The sequence below is a fragment of the Camelina sativa genome, chromosome 9, assembly GCF_030686135.1.
Source record: "Camelina sativa cultivar CO46 ecotype springtype chromosome 9, ASM3068613v1".
Taxonomy (NCBI): Eukaryota; Viridiplantae; Streptophyta; class Magnoliopsida; order Brassicales; family Brassicaceae; genus Camelina; species Camelina sativa.
In genome coordinates, this window is record NC_141888.1 from 38211319 (window position 1) to 38229712 (window position 18394).

At 35.8% G+C, this 18394-nt stretch overlaps 4 protein-coding genes across 5 annotated transcripts; 2 read left to right on the top strand and 2 right to left on the bottom strand.

The window, feature by feature from the left end:
* Positions 1-193: 193 nt before the first annotated feature.
* On the bottom strand, positions 194-1565 carry LOC104713660 (PLAT domain-containing protein 2). The gene is made up of 3 exons (XM_010430831.3): positions 1436-1565; positions 943-1290; positions 194-795 (listed from the first exon to the last, which is right to left on the bottom strand). The coding sequence occupies exons 2-3, from the start codon at positions 1012-1014 to the stop codon at positions 316-318; spliced, it is 552 nt and encodes a 183-aa protein (XP_010429133.1). The 5' UTR covers positions 1015-1290; positions 1436-1565; the 3' UTR covers positions 194-315.
* Positions 1566-2594: 1029 nt separating this feature from the next.
* LOC104713661 (NDR1/HIN1-like protein 13) lies at positions 2595-3793 on the top strand. The gene has a single exon (XM_010430832.2). It carries the CDS (start codon positions 2726-2728, stop codon positions 3590-3592), a length of 867 nt encoding a protein of 288 aa, XP_010429134.2. The 5' UTR covers positions 2595-2725; the 3' UTR covers positions 3593-3793.
* A 7591-nt stretch (positions 3794-11384) lies between these two features.
* LOC104713662 (putative trehalose-phosphate phosphatase E) lies at positions 11385-14462 on the bottom strand. 2 transcript variants are annotated; one of them, XM_010430834.3, is made up of 12 exons: positions 14240-14462; positions 13871-14103; positions 13644-13784; positions 13191-13262; positions 13005-13097; positions 12851-12907; positions 12636-12737; positions 12472-12549; positions 12296-12365; positions 12096-12166; positions 11907-11999; positions 11385-11800 (listed from the first exon to the last, which is right to left on the bottom strand). In XM_010430834.3, the coding sequence occupies exons 1-12, from the start codon at positions 14241-14243 to the stop codon at positions 11744-11746; spliced, it is 1071 nt and encodes a 356-aa protein (XP_010429136.1). In that variant the 5' UTR covers positions 14244-14462; the 3' UTR covers positions 11385-11743. The 2 variants fall into 2 exon arrangements, with proteins under 2 accessions (XP_010429136.1, XP_087321530.1); XM_087465404.1 differs by lacking the exon at positions 14240-14462 and having other exon boundaries at positions 13871-14149.
* Positions 14463-15591: 1129 nt separating this feature from the next.
* On the top strand, positions 15592-17616 carry LOC147939262 (uncharacterized). Its single transcript, XM_087465920.1, has one exon. The coding sequence runs from the start codon at positions 15592-15594 to the stop codon at positions 17614-17616; it is 2025 nt and encodes a 674-aa protein (XP_087322046.1).
* Positions 17617-18394: the final 778 nt, after the last annotated feature.

Consider the following 18394-nt stretch of genomic DNA (forward strand, 5'->3'; position numbering starts at 1 on the left):
TCTGTATACGGTTATTCCGCTATATATCTAGACCTATATATGTTTTAGAAAGTAACCAGAATTATTGAACCATAAGAAAGAAGAATTTTCTCTCAATTTAATATTGTCTGTGAGATCTAAGTTTATTTGTGAAGAAAAAAAATGAGTAAATTACCTTTCAGATTCATCACTAGAAAAAAAAAACTCAATAATGTTTGACTAACAAAGAACATAACGTTTTATTCGATCGAATCATTTTCATTATTTCCATCACACGTTCAAAAGACGACAAAGAACAAGTCTCCAAGTTACAAAGTAGACGTTCATCCACAGATCTCAGACGATCCAAGACAGAGTCTTTCGGATCTCAGACCCGACCCGAGAGACACTCTCCCTGACTGAAACCTTGGGGCAGTTGTTCCGAACTGCGGTGAGCTCATAAGGCGACGTATCGGTCGCAAGCCATTGCTCAACATCGAAGCTTTGGTACGCGCACTTAGCGTGAACTCCAGCCGTCGTGACTTCCACGTAGTTAACATACCAGCCGTGGTGGTCACCGGAGCCGTCAGAGGTAAGATTCAACGAACAGATTGGGCTCGGAAGACACGGTGCTTTGCCACTGAAAATGTCGAGATTACCCCTCTCGTAGTAGTTGTAACCTGGTCCCATTAAACCACCCCATGCCTCTAGGTTTCTGATCCCGATGTAGTCTCCGTATTTGTCGTAGATTCTAGCGCTTATGATCGAATCTGTACCGGCTTTGAAGGTTGATCCGGTTCTGAGGTAGAATGTGTAGACACAATCTGCTTCATCCTCCTGTTGAAAATCAAGAAACATAAGTTTGTAGCCCCCTAGTTTAGTTTAAAGTTATACTAATGTTGTGTCCAAATCTGGTAATGTGTGTGTCTGCTAAGTATAGACGAAAGTAGTATTTATGATGAGGATGAGATTTGGGGAACTTACAGCGAATGCGACGGCGGAGATGGTGGCGGCAACTAGGAGGAGTGAGAGGAAGAGGACGTCACGGCGAGGCATATTGGTGATGTGAAATGGAAGAAAGAGAGATCTAGTCTTATGGAAATATTAATAGATTTGTTGCAAAATGTTAAAATATAGTAATAGACTTTAGATTTCAATGAGGAGTAATTATCCTCTGCCTTTCGGATCAGCTTGTGAAGATGACGTGGTAGTGTTTAGTCCGTTGGAATCAAAGAAAAATATGATTTCAGCACGTCGTTTACTCGGCGTACAGGTCGGCATGGGGTGTCAGATTCCGAAATATTGCATTTTTAGTGTGATACACATGCGCACCTTCATTTTTCGCCAAACATAAAAGTTCAAATTAAAGGAGTATCAAAGCTTTAGCGGATTAAAAAAAAAAGTATGTAAATAGTTACCAATCACAACTATAGTTTCTAGATTTCGAAGTATATGTATAATGTAAGTTGTAACGCACCCAAGACAAAACATGCTTCACGTGGATTGAGGTCGATTGGGGAAGAATTATAGACAGACGTTAATCTTCTTTTTTTTTTTTTTTTTCTTTTATGCTGTTTAAATTCGATTATGTAAAAATCGGAGACCATATGATCAAATCATGGAGATAAGCTTTTCTTGATATTTTTCTTTTCCATGTACAGCTGTTTTTTTCTTCGAAAAAGAAAAGAAATAAATTTTGGATAGTATTGTCACAGAAACAGCAACAAGGACCACACCATAATTTTGAATGGCCGGTTGCTGCGGATTGATATTCTGAAACTTTTATTACATTCATGTCCGATCCATCCAATAATCATTAAATGATACCTTCCTAAGAAATTAGAAACTTGCAAGAGAATTGTAGGAGACTGGAGAAATATCACACCAAATTAAACAAATGTTTTTTAGTTCTACCTCAAAAGTTTGAAAACTTCTAAACATACAAAATATGATAAAACCCTTTCATAATGAAATTTGTGTTGTTTTAAAATAAATATATATATATATATATATATATATATATTATTAGGTTGTAATTTCGAAAACTAAAAAGAGAATTTGTGGCATCTTTTTAGCTTGATGGTAGGAAAATTCTCAAAAGTACTATAATATTTTATTTCAAGTAAAAACAAAATTATAAGAATTCTAAAATTACGCACATCCTGAGTTTATGAAGGGGTCTTAAAAATTATGGATGAGGGTCTAAATGATTAATAAACTCTTAGGAAACATTTTCAGATCGAATTACGCTATAAATTTGTTTTGCTGTTAGAATAAAAGAAAAAATTGTTTTATGGTATGGTATTTTAATCAGGGTATTTCTCGTAAGTCGTAACATTAATAGAATAATTAATTGAAATGGTGGTATTTGTTGGCAAATTTAAAGACAGAAATATCTGCAAAAATTTGCGAATTTTTACTCATATATATGCTTTATATATGGATACATTTTATATGCATACGTTAGTTCTAAAAACGATATCTGGTAAAGAAAGACTAATAACGTCTTCGTTGATCATCAAACTATATTATTTGATTTTTGTAATGTGGTTTTGAAAAATAACAGAAGAATGAAAAGTAAGGTGAGCTGGCTAACCCTAAATAGCAAAATCCTCTCCAAACCAACCAAAAGTTTGAGTCATGCAACAACAACCACTTACTTTTCCCATGCAAACCCTAATTTTCGCATCCTCTCTTAATTCTCTCTCTTTCGTCTTCCCTCTAGACCAATCTCCACCGCACATCTCGTAACTCCCACCTTTCTCCAATGGAGGGGCCACGGCTTCCTCCTTCCGCCACCGCCCCTGAATCCGACGATGACAAACCCGATGATCCTCCTTCCGTCTGGCACCGTCCAACCTCCAGCCTCCCTTCAATGCCCTCTCAAGATCCTCCATCACACCATTGGCGTAACAATTCTCTTAATCTCTCTCCATTACCAACCACAACTCTTTCGTCTCTTCCTCCTCCGGATACAATCCCTGAGCTAGAGACGTACGTTGTCAGAGTCCCGAGAGATCAAGTCTATTGGACGCCTCCTCCAGAACACGCAAAATACGTTGAAAAACGCCGCAAGAACCCGGAGAAAAACAAAAAAAAAGGGTGCTCTAAACGTCTTATGTGGTTCTTCATCATCTTGGTCGTTTTCGGATTCATCCTCGGTGCAATCACTATCATTCTACATTTCGCATTTAACCCCACTCTTCCTCTTTTTGCGGTCGAGAGATTCACTGCAAAACCTAGTAATTTCGAGGTCATGTTGAGAGCCGAGAATCCAACGTCTAACATGGGGGTACGCTATGTGATGAAAAAGAACGGGGTCGTTTCCCTAACGTACAAGAACAAGAGGCTGGGAAGCGGGAAATTTCCGGGGTTGTCCCAGGCCGCATCTGGATCCGACAAGGTCAATGTGAAGCTTGATGGGTCGACCAAGAACGCAGCTGTACAACCTCGTGGCTCGAAACAACCATTGGTTATGATACTGACGATGGAGCTGAAGGCTGAGTATGAAGCAGGGCCGGTCAAACGGAACAAGGACGTGGCGGTGACTTGTGATGTTAAGGTTAAGGGATTATTAGATGGGAAGAAGGTTGAGATTGTGTCGGAGAATTGTGAGAGTGAGTTCAAGAACTGACATTGGTTCTATATATATATATCTATATAACATGATTGTGTCGTTAGAGTTACAATGTGCGTACTTAATTTATACTTTCTATGTAATGTTCAATTGTTCATTTTTTTTTGCTAATGTCTTTATTTTTACTCTATTATTGTTGAGCGACTAAAGAAAACGAGAACAAGAAGAGAACACAATAGACAGATCGTTTTTTTTTTTTTTTTTTGTGGAATGTACCCTTGTTTTGGAGATAACATATAAATTTAGGCTGTTTACCCCAGATGGTCAATCAAAACTGCTTCTCATATTTAGAACTCAGAAGGAAGAAAGAAGAACTTCTCTTCCTTTACTTGGGCTCATCTATATAGTTGGGCCTCAATGTAAAGGTAAAACTTCAACTTATGAAACTTTTCAGATACCAAGTGTTACATCCAAAAAGTTGATGGGATGATTCTCAGTGCTATTGGTTTTTACTCTTTTCTGGTATAAGAGAATATAGTTGAGCTAAGTTGGTGTTATTTTTTAGTCTTATAAAGAAAAATAATGTCCAACCAAGTCGGCCAAAGGGAGGTAAGTCTTGTCACCTGGATTTGAGTAGTACTGGTCATATTAGCTTTCTGGTCACGAGGTTCAGGTATTCTAACATGGATTTTTATTTTTTACGCATATTAGCTTTCTAGTACACTATAAATTATTTTTAGGGCATGCGTAAAAAAAAAAAAAATTAATGTGAATTTAACATATTGTAATTGTTTAAAAGAAGACAAACAAAAATGGTAAAAGAAAAAAAAATTCGAAAAAAAATATATACAAATGATATTTCTAACAATTTCTCCAGATAGCCAAAATGAAAGGTCCTTGGAGTTTTGAATTTCACCGCATATTTCAAAATGCAATGATTTTTTCTATTTTTTGTGAGCTAGTATTTATTTGAATATACTTGATTTTTAATTTAATTAAATAATAAAATGTATAAAGAATCAATTAATTTAGCCACTACACTATCTACCAAGAAAAGGTTGAGTAGTCATTTTCATGAAACCAAAGTGGCGAGACAATAATTGTGTATAAAGATATTCCACTAGAAAGTGAAACAAATATGTCCAATTATTTATTTAGGGCACACATTCTTAATTATGATAACATTATTGTTACCTTTTTAATTAATTACATATATTTCGAAGAAGATAAAATGATGAATTGAATAGATCTGTCTCGACAGTCCTATGAATTTTTCATTTTGGAGTAATAGTCGGAAAACAGTTTATACAAATAAGTGAAAATATTTAGAATATCAATAATATATATTTTATGTCAATAATATTGAAAATATCAATAATATTAAGAGTATCAATATTAGAGCATAGTTCCTTGTTTTAATTTGTCTCTTTTCTATAATTTGTCTCGGTATCTCCATTGGGGGATTTAAGGGGATTTAGGGAGGACTCTTATGATAAATGAGATAAAAAATAAATCAAATTGAATTAAAAAACAAGAGGCAACTCTTATTTAGTACACTTAAGATGCAACTCTTATTCTTATTTCATAAACAATACATTATATATTGATTAAAAATTCTAAACAGTACATAAGAGTCTCAAATTTAAAACTCACCATTGGACTTGTCCTTAGAGCATAGTTCCTTTCCTTGCAAACTGTATATATATAATTCTTTTGATCAATCAATCTCATCAATCAAAGGTGAATAGAACGGTACTTTTTAGCTTATAAAACCCAATGATTTTAAAAAATAAAATACAAACCTTTCTTTATCATCATATAATTCGACATGGTATGTTGGTTGGAATGCACGCCTAAGCCTCTTGTTTGTGTGTTTCTCTACTTTCTTTCACACCACATTACAAAGTTCCTATTAAAAAAGAAAATTTCCTTTTTTGTTACTTTTTTTTCTTCTTTTGGGCAACACCTTTTTTGTTACTTTAAACTTTGTTTTATTTTGGTGTTTGATAAAAATTGACCATCCACTCTAAAGAAAGACATTTAGATTTTGCAGGAAATAATATATGTTTGTAAAAAATTCCACCTTTCAGACGTGTCAGGAGAAGATGATTATTCAAGTAAAGGGAGTGGTGATCAATGTTTTGCTCCCTATAATTTGGGCATCTGAGTCACATGCATCCACATGTTACCAAACAGTTTGGAACATCCCATAGAGGCACAGATCATTTTTTTTTCTTTTACTACGAGTACATACATTTTCAGATTATTTTGTCGACAATAGTTTAGGTTATTTTCACATAATAATAATTTTTCCCAAAAGTATATAACTCGTTAATTTTGGATATCTATGTTCTTTGCGTAACAAAAATGACGTTTTTATTGTATAAAAAAAATAGCGATAGCATTTAAACAAGAAAATGACACTTACTGAAAAATAAAATAAAATTCTAAAACATTATGTGAGTTAAATAAGAAAATAATCTCTTGCATGATTTGTGCCTTTGTGGATTAAACAAATAATTCTTTGGTCAGCGGATTTGCAGGTAACTCAATTACTTGACTCTTATATTCTATGACTGTAACTTTTTTTTTTTTTTGGGACAACAAGATGCTTTCATTCAATAAATCAAAGCAAATACAAAGGGAGAGATTCAAAGATCTCAAAGTTTAGACTGAAACAAAGGTTACAAAGAAGGGCATTCCCTAATGCCACAAAATAGTAGATAGATAAAATCAAGCTAGAGTCCATGAGAGCTATGAAACAGTCACTAAGGAGCGGCTTGAAACATGTGAGATCACGGTAGTTCGATTAATCATCCTCGAGAAACTCGGCGGATGACAAGATAGTCACGGTCGATAGACAAAGTGACGTTAAGAGCAAATCCATAGCCAGTACACTCACCGGAGCGAGGGGCACTACCAAGAGCACCACATTGGCAAGAATTCGGTAGACCAAGGTTTGGTGGTCAAGGGTAGAGTGCTTTAACATCCAAAGCGGAGGGTCATGAGCAAACTGGTGACACCAGGCATAACTTCGATAATAAACAATCCGAGTGGTGAAGATGGTGCTGAAGAAAATTTGCTTGAAATCGTCGGATGCAAGAGTGGAATAACATGGCATAAGACCATAAGAATTCAAGGTTTTAACATCAGACCATACAAGTGGGACAAGATCCAAGACTAGCCAAGGATTAGGCTTGGTATGGTGGGTTGATAATAACACCCAAATGGTGCGGGTGAAGGGATGATGTTGAGAACTAGAAACGCTAGTTAGCATAGGAATAAGCGGGTTGTGGTTCTTCCAGTTAACAAACAAAATCACGACTTGAGCAGAGGCCAGGGATCTCCCATATTCTATGTTACTACTAATCATTCTAGTTAAATGGATTCTCAGATGCAGTCTTCGGACATTGAGTTCAACCAAAGAAACTAAGAAATGATTAATAGTTATCATAGGGATAGAAAGAGTAGACCTGGGGTATTGGAAGATGGGTAAGACTATTTGGGATTGTTGCAATCCGAATGCAAGTCCTGAGCTCATCCGCAGAGATCCAAAGGACTTTGGGAATGGCCAGGGGAGTTGCCATGGGTCTACCAAGCTCGTACTGTGATAGATCTTAGATACGGGAGTCCACAGGCGGAGGTAAGTCGCATCTCGGGAAGATTCCTTGCCAACCATCAACTCGGAAGCCGTGAAGGGAAAGGGAGCTTCAGGGGCGAAACACGATCCGGATCGGGAAAGATAGAGACACAGGGACTGTTGGGCCGTCGACGGTAAGGCTGGGCAAGATTAGGTGAGGATGGGGTTCGCCGAAACCCAGATCTTGCTGTAGCGGTACAAAGACAAACATTCGTCTAGATCTAGGGTGGTTGAAGAGGTTTGGTCGGGACACAAAAGGACAGAACAAAAGGGGAAAAAAGAAAGCAGAGAGAACCTAAGGGGATAGAAGAGGTAGAAAACGAGCGGAGGGATAGAGAGATCCCGACGCCGGCGAGCCAGAGCTCTACCGGCGTCGGAAGGAGATGAAAAGAGAGGCGCTTCGGTTATCGTGCCTGAGAGAGAAAATTAGGATGAACTCTTAGATGGATAATGATAGCAGAAGAATTCACATTCTATGACTGTAACTTTAACTCTTATATTTTTCTTAAGAAAATTATATATTGTTCTAACTTCAAACCACATAGCATCCGAAATTATTAACTGCTAACAATGGGCTGTAAGATATATAACTTTCGGCTAAATAAAATAGGACAGTATTTAAGAACATCAAAACTAATTACCTTTGATAATTTTGTTTTATGTTATGTCGACTCTGATTGTCTGTCTACACACTTATAATTTCTCCAAGAAAATTAACCGCTCGGTTTCTAATCAAGTATGGCAACACCAAGCGTTGGTCCAGTCAATGGAGTATTGTAATTTGATTACATTAGTCACATGATTGTACGACATTTACTTTTTCTTTATAATCCACCACGTTTAGTTTATACATATATTCAGATTTTCAATTCTCATATATAATAGGGGTTCGTAATCATCGTCATGAATCTATAATCCATTAAACCAGAACCCAATATTATCTAATAAAATTATAATTACATGTTTGGAACAACTTATATATGTCTCCAATCGTTTGCTTTAATTTGGCATTTTTGATTTTAAACGATTGAAACGGTGAACATATGATTTCACCAATCAAAAGAAATGTATATATTATATTCTCATGTTTCACGCTAAAAAAAATAAAAATATATCAGAGTAAAATAGTTTCTAAAGAAAGAGTAGAATAAAGTATCTACTCCAAAATTCACTATTTCGTCTTATTACTCTCACTGTTTGACAAAAAAAAAAAAAAAAAGTCTTATTACTCTCACTTATTTTATTCTCCCACCAATCATGTCCATAATAAGGATAAATAAATATATGTATCCTACTCGTTTGTGTTGTGCTATGCTATCGAAATTAAATATGACCATCTAAATTTACATCCATATGTTGTATTTTTTTTTCCTGTAAAGGTTTTAATATAGTGAAAATATACCAGTTTGACACAAATTTGGCAATTAATTGTTAGACTAACACTCTATCCTATCCAATAATTAGAATGACACAAATTTTAGGTAAAAAGACTAAAAACCCAGAATTTTGTTTTTTTATTTTTTTTTTGGAAAAAAACGAAAAACCAAAAAATATAATAGTATTTGATATTTTGATTTAAAAATATGATTAACGAAAAATAAAAATGTTTAAAAATATGATGTTTATATTTTTAATATAATTTATAAAAATAAAATATGATTTAAAATATAATTTATAAAAAAATGTTCAAAATTTTGTTTATAAAAATATTATGTATAAAGATATGATTTAAAAATATGAAGTTTAAGATGATATAGTTTAAATAAGTTTTATAAAAAATATAATGCATGAAATTATAACTAAAAATAATGTATATAAAAATATTAAAATAATTTTATGAAAATATAATATAAATATATAAAAATAGGATTTAAAAATATGATGTTAAATTTTTAATATGATTTATGAAAATAAAAATGTATAAAATATGCTTTAAATATATGAGTTTAAAAGTATCATTCATAATATGATTTATAAAAACTATAATTAATAAAAATATGACTGAAAAAAATATAACTTAAAATAAATCTGTTGTCAATATATTTACATTTTACAGCTAATAAATCTGTTATCAAACACCAGATTTTTGGAAGCAAACAAAAAAACTGTCATAACTTAAACAAATATGCCATAACATATGATATTCATATAGGTCATTTTAGTAATATTTTTAAAATGTTATAAATCTGTTATCAAACGACAGATTTTTGTTTAAATTTAAAAATCTGTCGTAACTTAAAACAAATCTGTTATCACTAGAGGTCAACCTAGTAATTATTTATCTGTGAAAAAATCTGTCATGTTACGATAAATTTTTAAACAAAAAAATAAATCTGAAATAACTGTGGAAAATAAATCTGCCAGATATTATATCAAATCTATCATATAATGTGAAAGTCTGTGGTGTCTTTATAAATAAGTCTGTCGTAAAAAATAAATCTGTCATCAATTATAAATCTATCATAACTGTAATTAAAAAATCTGTCATCCAAAATAAGTCTGTCATACAAAAGTTAAACCGGTTGTGCAAAAACAATTCTGTCATACACAAACTAATCTGTCACAACTAGTCTGGCAGACTTTTGAAAATAATTTGATTTTTTAAAAAAAATTCTGGAAGGATAAATTTGACTTTATTTTTTTTCCTAACAAAATAAACAAGGGTATTTTAGGCAAAAAATAACTTATCTAACCCTTATATTTTATAAGTTATTTTAGTAATTAACCTCCTAATTTGGGTCAATCTAGTTTTTCTCCTTTTAATATATTGTATTGTTATTTGTTAAAAGAATGTCATATTAGACTACTATTGTAACATAATGGGCGTAAACGTACACAAATTCTTTAGCTATGGCTGGTATTTCAATTCAATAATCCTCTATAAAACAATAATCAAAAATTTACTGTATATATATATATAGTAACATTAACAATGAATGTAGACCATATAAATAAGGCTCTATATTTATGAGATCTCTTTAGTGTCCCGGCTGCTCTCATTTACGTGCTCCACGACCAAATTTAGTCCGTGGATTTCAAATTTTCAACATATGTGTAGGATTCCATTCGAAGATAATGATTAGGATCTTAACTTCTCCACTAATGAAACCTAAAAAATATTTTAATGTTTCACTATAGTTAACTGTACTTATTAAGAATATAAATAATTCATTGAAGCCCCGCCCATCATATGTCATGTTGTCAGTATGATTCTATCTCATATAGTGATCATGCATGCCAAAATGTTGATACCGTCTTACGATCTAATTAATTTTTGACCAAATTTGTTGATCAAAAACAATAGTTTTTATAAACTCATGCTCATATAGTTTATGAGATTGTACTCAACCTGATCAATCACATAGACTATCAATTCTTTTTTGCGTCAGAATTCGAATAGAAAAGCAGAATTTATGAACAACCCTTATTAGAAAAGCAAAAGAGGTGATGACAGCTAAAAAACACTAAAACTAAGCGACTGAATATGAAATAAGTATGAAATGTTGGGGGCATACCGAGATTTAGAACTTAAGAGTTTGGGTGCATAGTGTGAGTTCTTCCAGCAAAATCCTCTAAATTTGCCTTAAGGAGATAATTGATATAGTAATTTATCGGTGCCACATGACCACGAACACCTCTTCTAATATAATAATCATTGGACCAAATAAATGCAAAATAGATGTTTATACAGTATATACATCGTAATTTTTAATGTTTTATCTTAACATAGGACTACACAAGCATGTCTGCGTAAAATAAGATATATAATGTTCGGCATCATACGCGAAACTAAAGATAGTTTCATTTTCTTAAAGTATCTAAAAAATGGTTTTGGTAATTATGAGTAAAAGATATAAAAAGATATAATGTAAAGATATAATGTATTGTAAAAGTAAAAGATATAATGTAATACGGATGGTTTATTATACACTTCTGAATTAATTTATAGATGATCTAAATTATTATCTTTGTTTTAAAATGATGCACTTAGATAAACTAAGGGTTTGAATGGTTGAAACGGTTGGGATGATTACCTCATTTTATAAATTTAACTATTAATTATTTATTTTTGAATAAAATCATCTTTTATATCAGTTAATATATAGCTTAGTGTATTTTGTCCGCAACATTCATTCAAAAACTAATACTATCTTTGTTTTTGTAATGTTTACTGTTTAGTATTAGATTGGATCGAGCGTATGGGTATACTTTTCTCCAAAAGACTGTAAAAGTTTATTATATAACATGAGTAACAGTATTAGATAAAGATTACTTACTATCAATACATATCAAACATGTTTCGGACTTCGGAGAAGTAATACAACGTACATATTTCCCCATAAGATTATAAATTTACGATTTGAACATCATGCATTGATAGCAACAAAGGACTAGTAGTCTCAAAACCAAGGTTGTAAAAGAAAGGAACAAGAACCCCTCTATATTTGTCTTCTTGTTATCTTAAAAAAAAAAAAAAATCATTCTCGTTCTCATGATACGTTAGAATCTTAATAATTAATACATAGTAAACAAAAAAAAAAGATTCTCCTGTACTTGGAGTAAACTCTTCATGACCCACATCTTAACTGTTTCCATTCCACCAAACGTTCTAAAAATACCATAACCTATTAAACCAAAAGAATAAGAAACAAGTTATTAATAAAAAAGATCCACATTATACCAAATACTTTTTACCAAATGTTGTTTAGAGTCTAGAGTAAGAAAACTGACCTCATCTGGCTCTTGCAAAGAATAAGAAGCGTTAGTTTCCTTTGCGTATTTGGATACAAGAATTCCAAGGCCTTGTCTTTTATCTCTCAGTATCTGTTACAATGTTAATTATGGAATCATTAATTTAAACTATTTATATATATGAATTGTAACGAGATATTATGAATATAAATAAGAATATATACATACCTTAAAGGCATCTTCGTCGGTACGATCATCTCCAATATATATAGGAAAAACATCGGTACAATTATCATAACCTACACATGATAAATGTTAATTTCGATTAGTGAAAAATCATTAGACGTTTAAACTTTAAAACCACTATATAGTCCACCATTTCATGATATGGTTAATAAATTAATAAGTAGGCATGAGTAAAGTTTTACCGAGTGATTCTAACAAAAACTCGAGTGCTTTGCCTTTATCCCACTTAATGATTGGACGAATCTCCAAGACCTGAAATTATATCAGACCAAAAAAGTAAATAATCATGATGAAAAACAAAATCTTAGTTGAGATATTAACTACTTAAAATTATTTATTTTTTCCACAAAAATATTACTTTTCTTCCTTGGGTAAGCATGAGCTTGGGGTAGTTCTTTAACACTGATCGAACTTGATGGGCCAAGTCACTCCATTTCTGTTAATTTATGTATTAGTTGCTTAATTATTTTAAATTAATAATATTACTATGCAACTAATCTAATAGAAGCAAATGATCCATACATTTTCTTCTACGCATCGAAAGTGAACTGACGCACAAAATTTGTTGTTCTCAACTTTGGCTCCTGTAACTGATTTAGTTTTATCGACTAGTTTTTCATAGACCTGAAAACATAAGGAAAACAAAAATTTAACAAACATAGCTATATATATATATATATAAATTTAATTAACATACCATATATAATTGATTAATGGGTATAATATAATGTGATTACCTCGTTAATCACCGGAAGGAACTCAGTAGCGGGTTGACAAAGAAGAGATTGATTTCCCTGGATTTTGTTTTGAGAAATGAGAAAAAAAAAACAAATATATATATATATATATATAGAAAAATTATAATCTATAGTTTTATTTATGAATTTATACCTTCTTGTACTTAGATCCTTGCTCTGGTCCTTTGATGTCCATGCCATGACTTCCAGCATAGTATAACTCAGTTAATTTCACAAAACTAGAAACCTAATACATAACCAAATAAAATAAATAAAATTCAATAAATGTGTTTTTTTTTTTAATCAAATTATTAAAGTGGAATTAAAAAATGTATGGTACCTTCTCTCTGCATCTCCCACTAACTATGGCTGTTGGAAAACACTCTGCAAGTTTCCTCACAGTATTTCGCATCTGGAAAAAATAATTTAATCACAAAGATTATTTAATAAAGGCTAATTGCACTAATGACCCTGAACATTTCTTAAATTAGGTTAATGATTATAGATTTTTAATTTCTTTTTTAAACACCAAGGTTGGTGATATTATATATTTTTCTAAATAACATGACACCTTTTTTTTTTTTGAACACACAACATGACACCTTGTAATTATATATTATACACATATCTATATGACTACTATATGTGTACGAATGTATCATAATCGTTTGCTTAATTAACTCTAACGATATGGTAAAATATATAAAAAGAAAAAAAAATCACAATATGATTTATCTACCTAGCTAACCAAGAAAATATGTTAAAAACAAAAAAAAAAAGCTCCACAAATTACCTTCTTGGATATGAAAGCTCGATCGGGATCATCAACAATGGGAGAGAGAGTACCATCATAATCAAGAAACATAACGATTTGCTTCCCTTCAGATTCAAGAAGTATTTCTTCGAACATCTTCAAAGCTGATGGATGTTCCTTCTGCAAATTTGTAATTCTCTCGTTTAATATAATATAACAAAGAGAAGAAGACAAAAAAAAAAACAGAGGAAGTAAGAAGACATTACAATCCAACAAGCTTGGCTGTTGAAGGATTTGGGACGAGTAGGAGAACAAGCTCTCATAGAATCAACCCATGATCTTATCAGTCCTCCTCCTCCTTCCTCGTTGATCTGAAAATCTTGAAGAACTTTTGTCCCCGGTGACGTATCTCCCTCGTCTCCTCCGACATATAAGACCTCCGAGTTTGAGATGATCTTTGTCTCCAACATTGTAGTAATATTCTCTTCAACGAATCTAACTGAGAAGATAAGATTAAAACAGAAAGAATAACAGATCAGTAACATGTATATATTCGTGAATGTTTTTATATTAAACGTAGACGTACATATCAATTTGTTAGTGACCATTGCAAGAAACAAAAAAAAAAAAATTACCCATTTTAGGATATGAATCAAAACTTGAAATGAAGTTATAATTTTTATGGAAATGAGACTGAATGTGGTTGTTGTTAGCTAAGGGTATGGACCCATTTTATAGTTGCAAGAAAGTTTGAAAAACAAAAATAAAAGAAAGTTTTAAAAACAAAGGAAAATGAGATATTGTATATGTCCGAGTCGAAACCATTTGAGTGCGAGTTCCACTATACTCTCCACGTGTAGTTTGTGAGTCACAAAGGTGACTTCCTTGTTGGCTATGCTTTGGATATCTTTTGGTTATTTGGCGTTGGAGCGTTCCTGTCAAGTGCCACGTGGTCCCCTCCAATTTGATCATGCTGACAAAAGAATATATATAGATATTTTTTTGGAAATTAATCAAATAACTTTTTGTTTATTTGTTCTCTTGTTTGGTCCACTGGTCCGTATTCTAACCTCTTGTAAGAAAGTGAAGTCGAACTTTACTGCCAGCGAGAAGATTTTAACAGCCAATGATATATCGTCTACGACGGATTAATTAATGGACTGAACCATAGCAATCCATGCAACACATGACATGAGTTGGTACAAACCATTTTTACGAGTTAATAATATCTTCATTTTGTTTACATAATACAATATATCAACACTTGGGATATATACACGGATCAACCTTTGTTTATCCGATATATATATAATATTGTCACCATATAATATAACATGCAATTTTTTATATATTAATACAACGAGATCGCCAAATTAAAATCGAACACGTTTTTGTTCTTATTAGGTTTCACTGCTGTTACAGTTTAGTAAGCGCCACATGGTAAAGTAGTTAACAACTATCTAGTGTCCAGTCAACGTCTGTGTTGTACCCACGATCTGTCATCTCGGGCAATAGGCAAGAGGGCCTAGGCCGGACTCGTCTACTGGGCCAGGAGCGAATTAGCGATCGGCCCATCAGGCCCGAAGAAAGGAAGAGAGCGCGGAGATGCTTCGTGCTGGTCAGCTCGCAGCTCGGTCCCGGTCAAAGATTCATGCATTCAAGAGGATTAATTAGACCGCGCAAATCGCGTCTTATTAATGGTGCATTAATTTAGTAATAAATTGGTCGGTATAAATATGTAAGGGGGGTGTCAGTTGTAAGGAATCGAATATTTTTTCCAGCAATAGCAATACAAGTTCAAATTCTCAAATTCTCTCAATTCAGTTCGGAGCTGGTTTACGGCGATAAGCTCCTCCACAATTTAAATCACTTCGGAAGGAGAAGCTCATTCTCAGTTCTCATATTTGGCGCTAGAAGGAGGGGAGTTATCGCCTGACTCTCGTTAGTTCCGACTCCATACGCAAGTACGCTTCACACAACCACCGCTATGGCAACCAGCTCTCCCAATGAGGCATCCTTGGAGGTGATCCAGAAGCTCCTGCAGGACTTGTCCGAAAAGTCCGACCGTCAGCAAGCCGCCTCCGCTGCTCTCACTGAACGATTCGACAACTTGGAGGGTCAGATCTCCACTCGTCTGGAGGAAGTTACGACGTCCGTAGCAGACCTCTCAGCCTCCCACCGCGCGTACGCCGATCGGGTTGATCTCCTGTCCACTGACCAAAACCCACGTCGACGTGCTTTGGATTTCTCCGGTGTGACTCCACCTTCCACCTCGCAGGTGGCAGCAACAGATGCCACTCCGGGAGATTCGTTCCCACCTCAGACCAATACGCAAGCAGCGCCGCCGCTGGTTGGTGGTGGCCACACTCCGCTGCAGCCCGGCGTCGTCCGATCTTCCGAGGCTCCAGTCCGCCTTCCTCTCCCCGTGGACGGAAACATTTCGACTTTGGGGTATGCTACCAATCCCGAGATCTTCCGCATGCAGAGCGAGATCCGGGACATGCGGTCTGTGATGCACAGTGCAACCACTACTGCTCCAGACATATTTCGAGTGATAGAGGAGTCGAGGCGAACTCCTTTTTCCGATCAAATAGCCCGGGTCCGCATCAAGGATACTGGCAAAATTAAGTTCTCGAGCTACGAAGGAAAAGGAGATCCGACCAATCATCTCAAGACTTTCCTGCTGACAGCTAGCCGGGTGGACCTCGAGCCCCACGAAGCAGACGCTGGGTACTGCAAGCAGTTCGCAGAAACATTTAATGGACCGGTACTGCTTTGGTTCGCATCTTTAGCAGCTGGCTCCATAACAAACTTTACCGAGCTGTCGACCTCGTTCGTCAAGCAGTATTCTAGCCTAATCGAAACTGCGGAGACGGACGCTCAGCTTTGGAACTTAAGCCAAAAGGCTGGAGAATCTCTCCGGTCGTACATAACAAAGTTCAAAGAGATCCAGGTCAAGATTCCCGGACTCTCGGACTCCACAGCCCTGGCCGCGCTTAAGAACGGCCTCTGGCACGAATCTCGCTTCCGCGAGGAGCTGTCCGGGAATCGGTTCCCAACCATTCAGGACGCATTACACCGGGCTTCGAACTGGATTATCGCGGAGGAAGACAAAATCGCCGCCGCACAAAAACAAAACGCTCCGCCGACAGGAAAACCACGGTTTGAAGCGCCCGCCAAAAAGACTCCGCCTACAACTCCGAAGTCCGGGCCGAGCACGTTCGCAGTCACTCAATCTCCAAAAAAGAATTCTCCAAATAATTCACCATCCAAACCTCCATTTTCACCGCGCTCCAAGAGTGGGGTACTCCCAAGTAACAAGTGGGTCCGGGATGAGGACACGTACTGCAAGCTCCACAAAACCAACAGTCATTCTACTCGTGACTGTAAGAAGCTGATGCACCTCCTCGCAGAAAAATATGTGGCGGGAGAAATGCCAAACGTCACAATCGAGGAATTAGAGCAAAAAACGATTCCCGAAGTGGATGAGGATGCTCCACCTTCAAAGAAACCGAAGCAGTCTGATGGAAATAAAGCTCCCAAGAAAAGGATCGACGTGATAATGGGAGGATCGCGTCTATTTCGGAACTCCATCACTGCGATCAAAGACCATCAGCGGAAGCTCACTGGTCCCCAGCCGAAGCGAGCTAAGGTAATAGCAAGTGATCTACCTGAAATTTCTTTGTCCGAGAAGGAAACTGAGGGGTTGGACACTCCGCACGATGACGCGCTCATCATCTCGCTTGACGTGGCGAATCACGAAGTCTGCCGAATCCTAATTGACACTGGGAGTTCGGTAGACTTGATATTCCTTGAGACGCTCACCAGAATGGGTATCGGGAAAGAGCACATCGCCGGACCGCCCTCACCTTTGGTCTCGTTCACTAGCGAAACGTCAATGTCTTTGGGCACAATCACATTACCGGTGTCCACTCAAGGAGTGGTTAAAATGGTGGAGTCCACGGTTTTCGACCGGCCTGCGGCCTATAATGTTATTTTGGGGACTCCCTAGCTCTATCAGATGAAGGCAGTGGCCTCGACGTACCATCAGTGCGTCAAATTTCCGACCCCGCAAGGAGTCCGGGAGGTTCTAGGAAGTCAAAGGACGGCAAGGAGCTGTTACCTCGCAAGTCACAAGCTCCTGATCCAATAGCAACCACAGCTCGAGGTCTCCAAGAATCTAGTTCGGAAGCAGCTAAAAGGTGACCTCACTGAGTCCATTTTCATCAATGATAAGTTTCTGGATCAGGAAATCAAGATCGGAGTTGGATTGGATAGCGAGCTCCACGCCAGTCTGGTAACCTTCCTAAAAGAAAGAATGGCCACCTTCGCGCGGTCCGTAGACGAGATGCCCGGCATCAGTCCGGAAGTTATCTCTCACAAGCTGAATGTGGATCCTACGTTCCGACCTGTGAAGCAGAAGCGAAGGAAGTTGGGCCCTGAACGAGCTGAAATCGTTAATAAAGAGGTCGAACGTTTGCTGAAGGCGGGACAGATATGCGAAGTGAAATACCCTAAGTGGCTCGCAAACACAGTGGTAGTCAAAAAGAAGAATGGAAAGTCACGAGTCTGCGTCGATTTTACCGACCTGAATAAGGCGTGCCCCAAAGACAGCTTTCCACTTCCGCATATTGACCGCCTAGTTGAGTCCACTTCGGGTCACGAGCTGATGTCTTTTATGGATGCTTTCTCTGGCTACAACCAAATCCTAATGAACCCGGATGACCAGGAGAAGACTGCATTCATTACGGACCGCGGGATTTTCTGCTACAAAGTGATGCCTTTTGGGT

Excerpts from the sequence above, each read along its gene's own strand:
- LOC104713662 (XM_087465404.1), bottom strand. The coding sequence starts at position 14,149 with ATGTTACTGATCTGTTATTCTTTCTGTTTTAATCTTATCTTCTCAGTT. Across the intron at positions 13,263-13,643 it reads GAGCTTTCATATCCAAGAAG|ATGCGAAATACTGTGAGGAA; the intron begins GTAATTTGTGGA and ends TATTTTTTCCAG. Across the intron at positions 12,167-12,295 it reads GTTTTTGTTAGAATCACTCG|GTTATGATAATTGTACCGAT; the intron begins GTAAAACTTTAC and ends TATCATGTGTAG.
- LOC147939262 (XM_087465920.1), top strand. The coding sequence starts at position 15,592 with ATGGCAACCAGCTCTCCCAATGAGGCATCCTTGGAGGTGATCCAGAAG.
- LOC104713660 (XM_010430831.3), bottom strand. The coding sequence starts at position 1,014 with ATGCCTCGCCGTGACGTCCTCTTCCTCTCACTCCTCCTAGTTGCCGCC. Across the intron at positions 796-942 it reads TCTCCGCCGTCGCATTCGCT|GAGGATGAAGCAGATTGTGT; the intron begins GTAAGTTCCCCA and ends GATTTTCAACAG.
- LOC104713661 (XM_010430832.2), top strand. The coding sequence starts at position 2,726 with ATGGAGGGGCCACGGCTTCCTCCTTCCGCCACCGCCCCTGAATCCGAC.